General features: G+C 46.4%; 5 protein-coding genes across 5 annotated transcripts; 1 reads left to right on the top strand and 4 right to left on the bottom strand.

The window, feature by feature from the left end:
- Positions 1–3,138: 3,138 nt before the first annotated feature.
- GGI43DRAFT_320568 (uncharacterized protein) lies at positions 3,139–4,875 on the bottom strand. Its single transcript, XM_083201843.1, has one exon. The coding sequence runs from the start codon at positions 4,696–4,698 to the stop codon at positions 3,490–3,492; it is 1,209 nt and encodes a 402-aa protein (XP_083062975.1). The 5' UTR covers positions 4,699–4,875; the 3' UTR covers positions 3,139–3,489.
- On the bottom strand, positions 4,765–5,610 carry GGI43DRAFT_432922 (HET domain-containing protein; the record flags this gene model as incomplete). The annotated part of the gene is made up of 1 exon (XM_083209665.1): positions 4,765–5,610. A coding segment is annotated over one exon (846 nt), but the record flags the coding sequence as incomplete, so codon positions are not given.
- A 413-nt stretch (positions 5,611–6,023) lies between these two features.
- GGI43DRAFT_320570 (E1-E2 ATPase domain-containing protein) lies at positions 6,024–8,562 on the top strand. The gene has a single exon (XM_083201844.1). It carries the CDS (start codon positions 6,283–6,285, stop codon positions 8,383–8,385), a length of 2,103 nt encoding a protein of 700 aa, XP_083062977.1. The 5' UTR covers positions 6,024–6,282; the 3' UTR covers positions 8,386–8,562.
- A 1,085-nt stretch (positions 8,563–9,647) lies between these two features.
- On the bottom strand, positions 9,648–11,318 carry GGI43DRAFT_421781 (TAFII55 protein conserved region-domain-containing protein; the record flags this gene model as incomplete). Its single annotated transcript, XM_083208010.1, has 2 exons — positions 9,648–10,813; positions 10,874–11,318. 2 exons carry the CDS (start codon positions 11,316–11,318, stop codon positions 9,648–9,650), a joined length of 1,611 nt encoding a protein of 536 aa, XP_083062978.1.
- Positions 11,319–12,000: 682 nt separating this feature from the next.
- GGI43DRAFT_320585 (uncharacterized protein) lies at positions 12,001–14,135 on the bottom strand. The gene has a single exon (XM_083201845.1). The coding sequence runs from the start codon at positions 13,903–13,905 to the stop codon at positions 12,085–12,087; it is 1,821 nt and encodes a 606-aa protein (XP_083062979.1). The 5' UTR covers positions 13,906–14,135; the 3' UTR covers positions 12,001–12,084.
- Between the last annotated feature and the right edge of the window lie 2,850 nt (positions 14,136–16,985).

Here is a 16,985-nt window from a genome sequence, read left to right on the forward strand (position 1 = left end):
GACCCCGAATTTTCCATTACCTATGGTCGTATGTACTAGAAGCTTTTTAGTTTTAGCTTATAACTTGCTTAATCTTTAAACCTGTAATGCCATCTGCGACATCTATAAAAGGCGTGTGTTGTTATAATCTTGCTGGATATGCTAGATTGAATTGCTAAGCAGAAACCGCGCCTTAGAATTAGATGGATTGTTTCTATAAGTAAAAGTACGTCAAGGTGCTTTTTAATAGTAGAGGAGTGAATGGATGGCTTCTATCGCGTAAAAGTTTTATCAGAGTTGATGCTATGGCGTTGAAAAGTAACTGAAACAAGACGTACTCAAACAGAGATAGGCGTTGATAATATATTACCTGTTGGGAGTTTGACCAACACTCATGGCATAGTTTCTAAATTAACGTCACAGGATCACGATGTGAAAACACTCCGCTTGCATGTAGTCTGGTGTTGTATAAATTTAAAAAGGCAAATGCCAGCTAATATATGTGGCCGCCACCAGACAGTTCGACTGCTTCCAACACTTGCTCAAACTCGGGTGCGATATTTATGCCACTGACAAGGCTGGTCGCAACGCCCTGTACTGGGCGACACAAGGCGGCAGTATTAAAACTGTCCGTAAAATTCTTGACCAACCAGGTGTTGCCAATAACGAAGCTGATCTCGACGGCTGGACGGCGCTATGCTGGGCAGCCCGGGGACCAATACCAGCATCATCTTTTAATTCCAAATCGCAGGCACACGTCGTTAAGCTTCTCCTTGAAGACGGAGCTGATAAGTCTATAAGAGTTCAGGGTGATAGAGATGAGATCTCGACACCACTTGAAATAGCCATTTATCACGACACTGGGGTTGAAGTGATGTAGTTACTTACGGAACTATCTATTGGTGAGTACAGATTGAATTTTTCTCAGAAAATAGGGTATAGACATGGAGTATATTGTGATTTCTGCAGAGCGGTAAGCATGTAACAACGTCCCAAAACTATCTCCGGCGTGTTCAAATTTCTTAACAGAAAGTAATATAATTTAGAAGATTTACAGTACAAGATCTTTGTGCCGATTTTGCGACGATTTTGACCTCTGTTTTAAATGCTTCTCTCATATGGAAACATTTCATTCAATAGGTCATGAATTCAGTTACTCCAGATGACTGTAGCAGAACTCACTCGGAATGAGATTTTTTTTTTTTAAGGGGGGGGATTTCTCATGTAAACATTTGATATTGGAGTGTTTTTGCGGATTGCATACCCCGGATTGGAAATGCCAACTCTTTTTTTACAGATTCTCTTGACCCTGGATATGGTGATTCGTTTCATTAAAAGAGATTGTTCCGTTGATATCAATGCAAATAGTGGGGGTGAACCATTTAATGATTTGATAAATACAATATAGTGTTCATCTAATCATTCTAGTCGCTCGATGAAAGACATGAAGGAGGCATCTTGATCAAGCCTGTGCGCTGCTTCCCTTCTGATAGTCACAGGTGTCAAGATCACGTTAATTCGTTTTCATTGAGCATTTCAAAATACTCTTCGATATCGTTCACAACAACACTTTCCCAGACCCGTTGGACATATTATTATAGAATAAAAGAGCCCTTTCCCTCCCCAACTCCTCCAGAAATGGTGTCACCGGCAGCAGGAAAGAAAATCCCATCTATTCCCATCGTTGGTCACTGTCGTCCAAATCCGAGCATCGTACACTACCAAGGAAGTTGATATCACAGCTCCTGTCGGGTTATTTGTCAAAACATAAATCTGTAAGGTGGACATGGTGGGTTGACACTCAACTGTATCATGCGACTCCAACCGCTCTTGCGTTCGGACCGACAGCAGACGAACCGCGACAGGAAGTTGTAGCTGGAGATGCTGAGATAAAAACCATCAAAGCTGCACCTCCGATCTTCTTCGTCTCCTTTCCATCAATCTTGTCAGTTTCTTCTCAACGCTCTGCACATTCGCCCATGCCATTTGTTATTTTTTTTCAGTCAACGTCTTCACTGCCGCTTGGATGAAACGATGACCTTTCATGCTGTCGCAACCAAATGCCATCTTGACACATTTGCGTATGCAGTGTCTATTCAACGAGTGGCTATCCGTCTCAGAGCAACTCTCCAGTACGCTGGCTCCAAGGGCCGTCATCAGATCCTGCGAGGATCTTCGTCGCGTTTGGAGGGGATTCTCATCATTGACAGGCTTCCAGGTAGGGACCCCTGAAATGATCCCCCGGGGTCCCAGTGAAGATTAAATCAGAGCCGAAGCATGACAAAATAGCTTCTTGCCATGCTCTTGACGACAAACGTCATCCTTCTGAGGGATGAAAGGGGTGAGAGGGGGTCGGGTTCATGCTTTCTCTTCGGAGTTTCCTTGACGCCGCACCCTACCAGCCGACTCGTGACATTAGCGAGGGCTGACAAAAGGAAAAAAGAACATGTTTTGGGTTTTCTCCCAACAGCCAGCTTCCCAACAGCCAGACGCCTCCACGACCGACCGATGACTCCGCTTTTGAGTTTCAAGGGCGAAGCCCTGCTCCGAGTTCAGAAGTATGTTTTCTACATGATGTCATGTATGAACTTTGTTGCTGACTACATGTACAGACACGCAGAGCGGAGAGCTGTGGGAGATGTCTGGTCTTCAGCAGCTTGCATTTGGTTTGGAAGAAAGGGGCATCACAATGAAGGTTCGGCGTCTTTGTTGCTTTCACTTTTCAATCTGCTCTAAGGTCTATGGCGTATGTAGGTACATGTATGTAGCACTTCCAAGCTTTTTTTTATTTCCACTGGCCCAATCCGCTATATGTGCACGAATCGGAATCGATCGATGAATACGACAAGGCAATTTGATTCAACTATCTACCAGCGGCAGAAGAGCACTTGATTACATCGTTCAACCAGGGATACGATTCAGTGATGAGCTATTCTACGTCTCAGAGGAGCTCTCAAGAACGCTGGTTCCAAGAACTATTATCATATCCCAAAGAGATCTTTTGTTGCGTTTGGAGCGTTTCATCATTGGCGAATTCTGTGTCATCCTTTTGTAAAAGCACTCTCAGTGAAGAGAAATGCAATGCCGAAGCTTGGCACACAGCTTCGTGCCATTGTAAATGGCGAAAACCGTCATCCTTCTGAGGGATGGATAATGGGGGTCCGTTCACTTAATATAGATGTTGAATTCGGAACGAGAGTTTTGAATATCAGGTAAAGGGCCGACATGCACGAGAGTGATAGTGGCGCCTCCTGAAGCTATAGCCGGCCAAAGCTCCCATTACGCAATGGCAAATATTACTTTTCTATTCGATAAAATGCAAGGTCTCTTTGACACCCTATAATGAGTAGATCCAGTTTCTAAAACGCTTTACTCCAATATCAATCTTCTGTTCAAGTTATTTCTTTAAGAAAAAAAGCAGACAAGTTAGAATCTTTATAGATTAGACAACCCCTTTCGGATCTTATATATCATGATGTCAAGTGTTCACATAGCGGTATGCTCGCCTATTCAACCAAGCCTGACATTAACCCAATCAACGGCCTCTTGCTCCCAAATTTCCCGCAGAATAACTCTAGTACCTTTTCTAAACACAATTCCATTGTCATCCCAAGCGATCCACATTACATTGTAGACATCTTCTGTTCTAGGCAGCGCGCTAAGGGCATTGAAATCTGCGAGGACGGATATGTCCGGCATTCCCCACATGAAATCACTTTCCCTCAGTGTTGTGCAGCCAAGGATGGCGATGGGCTCGATAGAGGGGCGACTTTCCATCGATCCCGTGGTAGCGCGGATAAAGTCAGAGTCATTGTCATCATGCTGCCACAATGTGCCCGCAGGTCTGGCATTTATTGTGTGGATGCGAGTTATAGAACTCCGCGTCTCCCCAAGTTTGAAATGGCCAGACATGCTTCGAAAACTGAGAAGATTGGCGTTACGAGCAGGGATCACAGATGTGCTTAGAGAAACTGGAAAACAAAACCGGATAGTGCTCTGTTCTGAAAGGTTCTGGAAGGTAACCTCATCAGACGCCAAGCCCCATTCCTGTAGAACCTCATCATCGATGGAATGAGACTTCCAGCCTGGGAGAGACTTCTGTTTCATCATTTCAACTGCCTCATCGACCCAAAGAGCATTAATTGGTACTGTAGATCCATCCGCGGAGATATAGGACGGCTGAATTCGAAAAAAAGGTTGTATATTCTTCAGCATCATCGGCGTTGGGCCAGCAAAGTCCAGAGTAAAATTCCAAGTGTAGGGCCAGGTAACTTCTGTCTCCCATCCTGCCCAGGACCAGCTGGGTAGATACACTGGACCATTAGAGAGTCTCTTTGGTCGCCTCCTGGAAGCATTACCTGCTCTCCTTAATGGACGCCAGAGTAAGCACAAGTCGAAGAACATTTCCGGCAGGCCTGAAATCAATCCCCCATTGAACTTCTCAGCCAATCTTGTTGCTACACCGGCAAACGCAATCAACGCATCTTCATCATACGTGAATTTCCTAGTGTTGTAGTTATTTATCAAAGCTTCGTATTCTCCAAGCACCGGCAACTTATGCGCTTCCAGCTGCGGTGACAGCGTACGAAGCTGGTTCTGTTCAACGCCAGCATAAGTACTCACACAGTCCGCAGCATCAGACTCTTCACTCCATCGTGTCGTCTTACAACACCAACGTACTGTGCCATTGGCAAAGTACAAAAGTCTGTGTGGGAACATGGCCTCTTGAAATGTCCAGGCCCGACTTGACCACAGATGTAGCAATGAGTCATCCCGAATATGCTTCTACGAGGGTCTGACGAGGTATTCATTCGACGATAGAGGCGCAATTTTCTGCTCGACGCAACGAGGTTCGGAGATTCCATGCAGACCTCGAAAGCCTGCATCAGCATGTCCACCCTCCCCAGCAACGATCGTGAGGATCGAATTAGCATAGAGGCTCGCCATGGCATTGAGCTGATCAAGTTTATCGGGGCCGTCTTGAACAATGCACAAAGCATCTACCCATAGATACTGCTCACCAAGGGCTGAGGTCAGAGCAATCGCCTGTTTGGTAGTCTTGGGTAGCTGGATATGCTTCTGTTCAAATGCTTGAGACTGAAAGAGCTCCCTCATGTTACTTGTTGTCGTAAGGAAGAAATTTGGGTTGCCCCAACAGTAGCTCAGCGCAATATACCGGCAGCTCCGTTCCATTTGGACCAAACACTTTTTTTTTGTATCAACAAGCAGCAATTTCGGAAACGATTGATCAATCTCGAGCTCTCCATTAACGCATGTGGGGGCATGGAAATTGACGCATGTAGAATACCACTCCTTGAGAAGTTTCATATCAATCCATTCTCGGTCAATCAGGCGTGGTAAGATAGGAGAACGATGTCTGTTGCAATGGATATCTTGAGATTTTTTGAGCAGTAACGGTTCCCAAGGTACTCCAAAGCTCGGCGAAGTTTCAGTATTGCGGCCACCGGAATCATGGTGCATGAACACAAAGCTTTGGCCGGCTGATTTTACCAGGAGAATTTTATAGTCGGCAGTGATCTCGTGTGGAGGTAATACCACCGCATGATTTTGACATTTGTTATGTTCCCTGTTAACATCAAGTAGAATTTCAACCCTCTTTGGTCGGGGGGCTCTGATGAGGCGAACAAGAGCCAGACACAAGGAGCAGGAAGAGGGCGGCTCTAAATCTTGATCTTCCTAACGAGCCTGTTTCAAAACGGTATCCAACTCACGATGTGCCAACTGCCACTGTTCGTCGCTTATCACGGGAGCTGCCATCGAGATTCAGTCTTTTGGCTTGTTACAACACGTCACTCGATAAGCATCTGGCAAGTAGATATCGATTCCCAAGGGAGACAGAGTTGATAGCTTTAAATCATGATGCTTGACTTGTAGACTGGAGGTTATTGGATGCTGCTTGAGGTAACACAGAGCCTACAACCCCTCTTTTGGAAGAATGGACTCAATATAGCCAGCCAATCTGTAGCCTCGCCTGGGACATGCTTCGCCCTCCTTCCTCTCTTCCCCTCCTTCTCTACGATTTCTTTTCACAGCCCTTCAAAAAAAAAAAAAGTACCTCATTCTTCCTTCACGAACGCGGATAGTATTTATCTAAGTCGGTATGTAAAGCTCGGTTTTGTCGCGTTCGATAACGTCCATCTCTCTCTTATCGTTTTTTAAGACCGGCTGCTCACTACTATAGCAGCAATATAACAAAGCGTTGCTCGTGATTGACTGTCGCTATTAATTCGTGGAAAAGCCTTTCTACTGGGGTCTTACTTGGGTTCACGGATTGTTCTCAAAATGCCGTACTACGATGCGGTGAAATTGCTCTTAAAGCTGGTTGCATGGCCCCTCCAGGTGATACTTCTCATCTACTACCCATATTATCACATCCATGACGTGACCCACAGGTCGTGGTTGCTCTTGGCGAAGCAGAAAATTCCACACGATCCATTTCTGCTCGCAACAGCTCTGCTCATTCTTGGTCCGCTTCTTTATCAAGTGTTGCGCAGATACTCACTTGTCGGTATGCCCAAGTTTTATAGAGGCGTGGTTGCTCAAGAGAGTCCTAGCCAGACATGCAATTGCTCTGATAAATCCTCGAAATGCCCCGTTCATACACCGGCAGAATTGCCCGATACCGACGTCGGGACAGGATTGAGCAGCGATGAGGTTTCTGCTCGCCGAGAGACTCATGGCCCGAACCAAATATGGCTGGGCCTTGATTGGGGCGTGTGGGCTTTGGAATTCAGTTCTAGTCCGACCCAAATTTTTATTATTGCTGGAGCCATACTCGCTCTAACTTTGCACGAATGGCGGCACGTTGGACCAATATGCCTGCTTTGGCTACTCATGTTTACTACTCCTGCTACCCAGACGTGGAGTGCCGGCAAAGTGATTGAGAGTCTATGTCCGGATACATCGTGGCCAACTATCACGCTTAGAAATGGCAAACTTCAGGAGGTCTCAATGAAGAATCTTGTGCCTGGTGACATTGTGCACGTTTCAGAAGGGCTGACGATACCTGCTGATGGCATCGTGGTTGCATGCAATGATCTACTTGAAGTAGATCAAAGCCTGATAACCGGAAAAGCGAGGCCCATATCGAAAAATGAAAGAGATAGATGCCATTGGGGAACCAGTGTAGCCATTGGCGAGGCCTTTCTCCAAGTCGAGCACACTGGGTCGAAAACATTTATTGGAGACATTGCCAATCTTATCCAAGGAGAAAATGGCAGTCCCAAAAGTCATAAAGAGCTTGTCTCCAACGGAGAGTATTTGGCTGTCGTGCGGTTGATCGGTATCGTCTTGCTTGTCATCCTTGCGCTTCCTGGCTTGCTGTGGCAAACTTCTATTTCACTTATCAAATCATGGGCCGAGATCTTAAGTATAACGGCGGACATGGCTCTCATTGCAGGTAGATTCTTTTCGCATTCGACCATCTTAACCATCAGGGCAACAGCCTCAGCTGGAATATCAAAAACTGGGTGTGTTCCCCAAAACAACGAAGTTTTAGATGCATTGGCTGGTATCGACACTATCTGCGTCGACAATGGCGGCATCATTACCGAGAATCGATATATACTAGTGAATCCGTACTGCGTCTCTTGCGATCCAGAGGCTATCATCTTAGCTGCCAGCTTAAGTATTATTCAGAAAAACAATCACGATGCCCTTTGTCGTGCCATATCGAGGACGTTGAGGCAATTTCCTCAAACTAAAGTCAGGCGAGATCAATACAGGATCATTGACAGCCAAGACATGGACTACAACGCAGGACGGTGGTATAACCAGTGTATCGTTGAGGCGACAGATGGCACAAGGCTCTTCTTCGCAAGTGGACATCCATATGCCATATTCGAGCTTTGTCGAAAGTCTGCGCCGGCTGATCATCAAAATTGCGGCGAAGAACTAAAACAAGCCGTCAAAACATTTCGAGACCAAGGCTTGAGCTCACTTGGTCTTGCCCAGCGACAAGAAGGAGGAACTTGGAAGTTGCTGGGAGCTCTTCCTTTCTTCGCGCCGTCCAGACAAAGCACAAGATCGGCTCTCAAACAAGCTGCTGAGCTTGGAGTCCGTGTGAAGGTGATGTCAGGTTGGGATGAAGCCTTGGTCGAAAGGTCTGCTCGAGTTGCTGGAATTGAAGCTTCTCTACTTCGCGCCGACATGATTGACAACTTACAACTGAGCCAAAATGATAACCTCGCGACACATATCAACGAGGCTGGTGTGTACACCGAGCTGAATATCAAGCATAGGGAAATAATTTTAGCGATACTTCAGGACAGTGGTCATCGAGTAGCTATCACAGGAAGTAAAAACATCACATATACCTGCTTTACGGAAGGCCGACATTGGCATAGCAATACCAGGAGCAGCAGATGGAACGCGGTCAGCTTCTGAGATTGTCTGCACAAATGCGATTCATGGCTTGCTCCCATTGATTTCTGCTATACGGTCATCACGACAAGGCTATCAACGCGCACACAATTACATTGTACGACAGACTGCCCGAGTGTTGCACGTCCTCCTTACAATGCTATTTGTGTTTTTAACTGAAGGAAAGCTACTGGACTTGCGATTGCTCCTGATGGGTAAGAATCTTATCGAAGTTGTAGAGCTGTTGCTCAATCCAAATTTTCTAAAAGTTGTCGATACACCTTTCCAGAGGGAACCTACACGCTGGAGTAGGCAGAAGGTCCTCAGGGAGGTAGCCTCACTCGTTGTCGTGGTCACCTCTGGGTCCTACTTTTGCGCATGCTCTTTGCCCTCGGCGGACAGATTACAAATGCTGTCGTTTTTAATCTCGATGGGAGATCTGTGGATCGTTGCTCTAATGCAAATAGACGGCTACGTATGGTATTCTCGAAACACCCTGGCAGCCCTGGGTCCTCAGCTGGCTACCCATCTACTGATCACTGCAGTGTGTGTCACAGGTTGGGCTGGTGAATCATTTGCTGTGAGTATAACGACAGCTTTTCAAGCTTGGCTGTATGGTTTAAGTACCTTTGTAACAGTTGGTACCGTGCATTTATTATTTGGTATTTAGCATATATTTATCATGTTCTGTAGAAAAAGAGCAAAAAAGCAAGAACATATAAAGCTCTTGGTTTGCTTCAGCCGAAGAAAAAGAAACAGCTAAGCAAGCAATACTATAGCCATTGCAGCCCAGTTTCAATAACCTCATTATAAAAAAGGCGGAAAGTCATTCTTCTTTCATACTGGAGAGAAATTCGTTCCTATAAATCTGAAAGTGGTTTATTTATTTAAAACGATGATAGGCACATAGCCTCCAAAAAAGTGCATTCTAGAAGCTATACCAAATCATAATTGCCCCCCTCTCTTTGTGTGCGTTCATAGTATCTCATATCGAGAGAGAAAAATCATTAAGCAAAAGAAAAGAAGAAAAGAGAAGACAACGCCAATACCGTTCGCCCACCCAAATTTGTTCCCTCCCTTTTTCGCAATCCCATAAAACTCCATGCCAGGGGTATGGCAAAAAATTCAGCAAAAAGAAAAAAAAACCTAAGAAGCTCTCCTTCTCGGTTTGCTTAAAAAATGTGAAAACGATGAGTAGTCCATCTATCTGATTCGACATGTCAAGCCATAGACAACGATAAGTGATTATAACGTAAGTATTCTAGTCAAGGCAAACGATCAATCCCTTAATCATCCGCCTCAATACCAATAGAAGACTGCTTGAGCTCAATTTCCGACTTGAGCTGCTTGATCTGGTTCTCCAGACGGGTCCTGAGAATCTTGTTCTGCGTTCTCTCAAAGTCAGCCACACGGGCGGCGAGCTGCTTCTTGAGATCGTTAATGATGTCTTTGACACCTTGTTCCTCATCACGCTGGGCACGTTGATCTTCATCAAGATCATCGTCATCGTCGTCGTCATCATCATCGTCGTCGTCCTCATCAGACTCGCTGGCCTCGATGCTCTGCTGGAGGGCTGCCGTCGTAGCAGGAGTTCCAACCAGTGCAGCAGGTGTTTGAGTATCCATAGCGGTAGCAGGAGTCTCAGCCATGAGCTCATCGGCAAACGCTGCCTCCAGGTCGGCTTCAAGATCAAAATCGTTGTCCTCTTCAACGCCCATTGATACATGTGATTGATCAAAGTAGCCCAAGGTATCGTCCATCTCGCCCTCAGCGTCTTCCTCCCCGTCTTCCTCAGCACCATCACGCTCATCAATCCATTCCCATTTCGTGGAGGCACACTTGGCATCCTCGAGAAGCAGCCGTTCGACTTCTGCTTCCTTATCCTCGATTTCTTTCCGGGAGATGGTCTTGGCAAATCGTCGGTTTACACAGTCGTGCATTGGCGGCGTCAGGCCGTGCGGCCATTTAAAGCTTGAGTCAATGATACTAGGCAGGGGCGCGTGTCTTGCTTCCTCTTCGGTCTTAACGGCTTGGTAGACAAGCAGCATCTGACAAATGTCCGCCGACTTCATTAATGACTTGCGATCCCACGTCTTCATAGACTCTGTGATGGTGGGTAGGTCGACCATGACAGCCGCATAGCACTGGCCTTTGACCACGATAAAACCACGTCGAGTGTCTTCTTCAAAGAATTTGATGTGGATATCTGCTCCTCCCGCTGACTTGGGCAATCCGATCTTGCCATTTTCCAAGCACCAGCGGACATAATCGGCATGTTCTCCAGGCATCATGCGTAGTACAAACTGCTCTTCAATGGCCGGATCAACCTCATTGTCGCTGGCTTCGGAATCGTAACCATCTCCAGGGGGGTGTACAGGTGGACGGCCACGAGGCTTGAGCACCAATTGAGTAAGCCCAGCCTTGGATCCTCTCCTGATCTTCGCTGCACCACCTCCACCGGCTCCGACCTTGACAATAGGCTTAATCTTGATCTTTGTTGCTGGAGGCACACCATGGCTTGCCGTCCCAGTCGTCGATCCACGCAACGGCGCCTCGTCTTCGTCGTCGCTAAGCGAGCGCTTCTTGCTTTCGATGAGCTTCTGACTCGGTTTCGCCTGTCGGCCCGCTTTCGTCGTTACCACCGGCGGTAGTCCATTATCCTTTTCTTTATCCTTCTTGGCTTCTTTTTCCTTGATTGCACTCTTCGGTAGCCCATCTTTGACTACTGGTCCTCCGGCAGGCGTCGGCGGTTGTGAGGAGCTGATTTTGAGCTTCAGCTTGCGCGGACCCTCGCCAGGAGTCACCAGCGGCGCGTTTGCAGATGAGGGCGTTGCTCCATTTGGCGTTCCAGCGTCGTTAATGAAGGATGAAGAACGGCTCACGTTGAGCTTGAGCCGCGGCTTTGGAGGCGGTGCAGGCGTGGAGAAGCCATCGCGCCCGGGGCTGGGCGCTGACATGATTGTGGGCTGAAATGTATAGCTTTCGCGGAGGATATAGGGTCGATATCGATGTCTTGTATAGCGATGGCGATGGCGAAGTGTAGGAGAAAAGGAGAATCGCAGATGCTGGATTGATGACAAAATAAGAACAGAAAGTTCACAAGGTTCAATTGCCAAAGCTGTCGCGGAAGCAGCCGCGCAGGCAGTAGCCTCGCAGAGAATTGTGGGGCACTCAACGCGCTATTCAATAGCGGCATCTTGCACTATAAAATATCTAAGGAGATGTAAGTACAATGAGCTGTGTACACGTATTGTCACAAAATAACCCTATTGTCAATTTAAAATAATAAGAAAAAGAATTGTAATTTTTCTGTTAGTTCTTAGTTAATTAAGAGTTTGGTCAACTGATTTGCATATTGGTGCCAATATGAAAAGTGAGGCTCTCAGTTGATATAAGTAGTTGCAGAATACCTAATACGAGGAAAGTGGTTTTATATGAGATTCAGTTCACATGAAAAAATCTATGCAAAAAGTATTTTTATAGAGCCAATGCCATTTTTAATATTTTTACAACGAAAGTATACTCCGTAGAGCACCAAGTGAATGGTATAAAATGAAAATAAAAGATAGTTAATGTCCGCTTCATCAAATCGTAACCTGTTAACGCCATGTAATGCCCAACCACCCCAGTCCAGTAAACAAACGCACTAATGTCCCCTTTTATTTTTACATTGGTTTCTTTTTTTCTTTTTGCCAAGAAACTAAAAGTCAGCCTCCATTGTGGTTAATTCATCCATGCCCATGGATAATTGCCATCAACGTTGGTCCAACCGCCAGCCTCAATACCATGTTCCCATCCCATCATCACGCCTAATATCTTGCAGCCCATCGAACTGACGGTGCATACTATCCTATCACTTGCTCCCGCCAGAACTGCCAGGTCCAGCATATACGCCCTGCCCATGTAGCTGCGCAGTTGAACCGTCTGTTCGGAAGGCGGTTCTATCCGCCCCACAGACGCTCCATTGGCGTGGCCGTTGTGCTTCCTATCAAACCCGAGATTCCAAAACACGGGGGCAAAAAACCCGCCTTCCCATCCCAAGGTTTCATCCTTGAAACGGTGAAGTACATGTGGGTTGACGTCTTCTCGCTTGGTGGCTTCTTTGGATTGCAAGCGGATACGCGCCTGAGCATATAGAGCGTCAGAGTATTCAGGCTGCTTGTAGACATCAGGATCATCAGAGGCAATAAGGGTGATGGACTGATTCATAGATGTCGGTTGGCCCTCGGCAGTGCTATAATATGCTTCTACCAACTCCTGAGCCTTGCCAAGGAAAACTTCGGATGGAACGTAGGTATTGCGATATTGATACTCAATAGGGTGTGAATCACCACGTCGAACGTGCAGCCCGACGATGGGCATGTGTGGAGTAGTCATATCCTTGGCCATGGCCTGTTTTCTCAGATCCTGTATGCGATTGCGGGCGTACTCTTGATCATCCTTATTGAGCCTAAAGAGTGTTTGGTAGCCGGTTCTTGCAAGCCCCATAAGATCTCGTAGATTATTATCAGATCCCGCTGCCCGATGATATTTAGCCATCAAAGCCGGGAAAACGTCCTTCAGCGTTGTGCCAGTGACAACAAGATGTTTCGCTTGTGCCGGACAAGGGAGCATTCTGTGTCGGGGAGGTGGCCGGCAATCAGGCACCGGTGGTGCTTGGAATATGTCGGTATATTTGCCATAGGCCCAACGAGAGTCGTCAATGAAAAAGGCTCGGCCGTCTTGCTTGGCCAGGCCGTAAAGCATCCACATGCCCATTACAGCAGTGCCCATCCCAGCGTCTGAGCTTTCTAGAACATATGTGACTGAGGACTGGCAGATAGGCAATCCGGCCATAGTTTCCCAGTCCACGCCCACAAAGTTGCCTGTCTTTTGAGCCTTGTTTCCACGTGCAACTGGAGGTAAAAGCCCATACAACTCCGCCTCGTATACGTCAACAAAGTACTCATCCACAGCGTCATAGTTCAACTTGTCTTCATCAGACAGTGGAGCTTTGCCTCGGAGCTCTCTTGTGTGAGTTGAGACTTCTCGGCATTTGCTTCCCATGCCAGCGTATTCCTCAACGCTTAGAGGGAAATCATGATGGTGTGGAATAGAGACAGTCCACTTTGACTGAGAGTGACTGTGGCTGACAACTATGGGAGTTGGGAAATCCGGTAAGGCATCCTCGCCAATCATTTCGAAGTCGTCGGTTGTAAAATGAGGCCATTTCGCTATGATGGCCTCTTTATTTCGGAATGCAAGGCGAGCAAGGTAAAGTGTCGTTAAAAGTGTAATAAAGTAAAGCATATACCGCAAGACTCGGCTTGGTCGAGCGATCAGGGCCTTGGTGTGTGAATTTTTCCTTGGTCGTGGCACCAGCAGAGGGAGACTGGGCGACGGAGGAGGGGAGAAGAGAAGGTGATTGAAGTTGAATCGAGCCGAAGTTGATGAAAGAGGTGCCTTGTCATAATTGTTGTATGAAGCATTGCGTCGAAGATTGAGCCTTGGAGGCGCAATCATGACCTTGGGTTGGGTCGATGAGAGATCCAACGGAGGAACCATGGTGACGTTTGTTCAGCGAAATCTCACCGTACAAGAAATGAAAAACAATGAATGCATCAATATGAAATAAATAAATAGAAAGAAAAAAGAAAGAAAAGATCGATCAAATAGAAAGGGAGTGAAAGAAAGGTGAAAGGAGTAGTGATCGATGTCTCCTATACGGAGTAGACGCCACCGGTTCTCATCCAGCAAAGGAATGTGTCCAGCGTCAAAGACGGTTCAAGATGCCTGAGAAAAGAAGAAGAAGAAGAAGAAGACCAAAAAGGGGAAAAGAAGCAGAAGAGAAGTAATAGAATGTTATATGCAAATAGCGGCAAAGACGGCCAACCAACTTCCCCAACTACCGACCTCTTTCTAGTCACAAGCCGGCGATCTCTCGTCTTTTGCAATAAACTTTGCACCCCACATGCGGGCAACCAAGCACGAAGAAGAAGTAGAAGAAAAAGGATGAGCAGCCCCCCTAGTAAACACCGCCGATCATCATGGGGGAAAGAAGAGAAATTGATAAAACTAAGTTCCGAGGTTGGGCGTGTGACTTTTTTTTACACTTCTTCTTAATGCTCCTATCACGGCTTCTCCAAGGGCCACGACGATCCCGCCCAGTGCCACCCGAAGCGGTATGAGAAGCGAGAAAGAAGAAACACAAGGGCTCAGAATGTGACGGAAGGGAGAAAAAGATTCGGAAATGATTGGCGTCAACGCCAATTAAGAGAAAGGAAAAAAGGTGATGAGGGAGATAATGGAAGGGGAAAAAATGCCAACGCCACGAGAGAAGGCCTGTCTGAGCAGGTACTTTATTAGTTGAGCGGCTTTCAGTGGGACGTTTGTATGGACGGGGCAGCTGGTAAAGTAGCATCGGCTTTGTTCTTTTGGCCGCCATATTCAAAAGAACAAAGAGCTAGAACCAGACTAACAAAGTTTCCGAACTGCAAGGCGGCTGGTCAAACACGCAGGGCCGATATTGTGCAGTTGAGCTGCTCGTTTCTGCCTCTTCGGACGTCCGGTCTCTCTGACTGGCTTGCTTGACAGGGTCCCTGGATGACTTTGTTTTTAGCCTGCGGGGACTTGATGTCATTGTCTCTGATGATCCCTGGCCAATAAGAGGCGCGGAAAGGATGAAATATAGAGAAAAGGGAGGATCAAAAGGTGCTGCTAGCAGTATTACATTGAGAGCTTCCTAACGCGGCAGGCAAGAGAATGCTGGGGCATATCAAGCCACCAGGCCGTTTCTAAAACAAAAGTCGTCCGACCTGCTGGGTGGAATGAAACAGACTGACGGGACAGCGCAGTCAGAGAATAGAGGGACAGTTCGTGTCAGATTAAATCTCTATACATATATAAGGGGATACCATGCATAAACATGCTAGAGAGGGAGAGGCAAAGTGATGCCATCCCGCTGTATCACATCGCCCATCCAGTCAGCCCTCAACTTCAACCGGTGTTCCAATTCCCGATCCACGGGCCATCAAAATGGAGACAAGTACGTCACACACACATGGCCGAGATGGAATAATTTAAGATTCAGTCCAAAAGTCCCCATCTAGCACCATCGTCCACAATGCGGCCTCCGCTCTGATTCTGACAGCGCTTATAAGAAACTGGGCTTGGCAGGATGAAGCTGGGAAAAAAAGAAATGGTGATAGTCGCTGTAGGTGACCGGGGTGTGCTTTAGCAGTGCTACCCGCGGACTGCCGTGATAACGTACCACACGCTATAAGATACCGATCTTGAAACACATGAATTGTATAGGTAGCGAGCGACTAAAATAAGCAAAAAAAACACCCAGATGCAGGAAACAAAACGAAAATTGCCGGTGCAGCATCGTATTCTGCCTGCACTAGATGCAGTCTGCCTGACTCTTACATGCCTTTTTCTTACTCGTACGCGCCTGATTACGCATGTACGTTGGCTGAAGGCAAATCATTCATCCATCCCTATTAGCCAGCATCAAAAGCTTGCCCCTAGCGCGTTTCAGATTTCTAGCCCCGTCAAACCCTCCTCCACCATCAATTGGATCGCGCCCATTTCCGGATCCTTGCCCGATCCACCCTAGTTTGGAAAGGTTGTCCTGTCCTCTCAGTCTGCGACCCTTACACGACAGGGAGCAAAAGAGAAGAAGATATGCTCGGCTGATTTGGAAAAGAGCTGTGCCAAGAGCAGCAACATGTGACCACCTATTGTTCAGTGCTTACAGAGAAGAGGAAAAGTTAACCTCAACTATTCACATTCTCACTTAGGTTACTTGTAGATGAGATGGATATGTCCTCCAAGCTTCCCTTCCTCCCTAGTCAATTTTAAACCACCAACAATCTATATCACTCTCCTTACCAACATGAACAACTAGCAAAAAAAACCTCTCAACCCATCAGCTCTTCGGCTCTTCCTTTCTTCCCGACTTTCCTTTTCCGCTTTTTCGATATTACTTCTGCAACCTCTAACCCTCAGCCACACAAAGATTCCTCTTCTCTATACCCACCCATCAACCTTTGTCAAATTAAGCAGCCAGCCTCGGCTCGTCCCTTTCACGCCACAAGCTAAACAAATAGAGAAGCAGAAAAAAAAAGGGTTCTAGTGTAATCTATCTGAAGCCCGCCATCGGCCCATTTAATCTCCATGATGTGTGCAGGAACGCCACACTGAGATTGCCAATACGAAACTGTAATTGGCAGGTCCCCTTTGTAATCTGCATCTAAACATCACTAGTGATTGTAATCCACTTCTTTTTAAATCTGACCTCATTCCCTTGATATAGATGCTATCCAATAGGATCAACTACTAGTAAGACTACTAAGCAACCTTCCTAGATAGAACACTTACATATATAGATCTATTATTACCTTGTATGTAACCCTGATAAGATTTCTACAGTACGTCATTACTATTTAGACTTTGTGCGATATCATTTGCTTAACCTTACATAAACCTATACTACTCAGCTGCCTTCTTATAATTCAGCCTTAGCAAGCATACTCACCATCACTCAGATCTAGACAAGGACTCGAGATTAGAATACCGATATCATAACATTTGTTCTTTTTAAATCATAGCTTGCGCTTGGCATATAATTACTATCTCCGCTA

This window comes from Trichoderma evansii (assembly GCF_050947405.1).
Source record: "Trichoderma evansii strain SZMC 28006 chromosome Unknown GGI43scaffold_5, whole genome shotgun sequence".
NCBI lineage: Eukaryota > Fungi > Ascomycota > Sordariomycetes > Hypocreales > Hypocreaceae > Trichoderma > Trichoderma evansii.

What these genes read in the sequence shown, in the direction of transcription:
- GGI43DRAFT_320568 (XM_083201843.1), bottom strand. Translation starts at nt 4,698, where the DNA reads ATGTTCCCACACAGACTTTTGTACTTTGCCAATGGCACAGTACGTTGG.
- GGI43DRAFT_320570 (XM_083201844.1), top strand. Translation starts at nt 6,283, where the DNA reads ATGCCGTACTACGATGCGGTGAAATTGCTCTTAAAGCTGGTTGCATGG.
- GGI43DRAFT_320585 (XM_083201845.1), bottom strand. Translation starts at nt 13,905, where the DNA reads ATGGTTCCTCCGTTGGATCTCTCATCGACCCAACCCAAGGTCATGATT.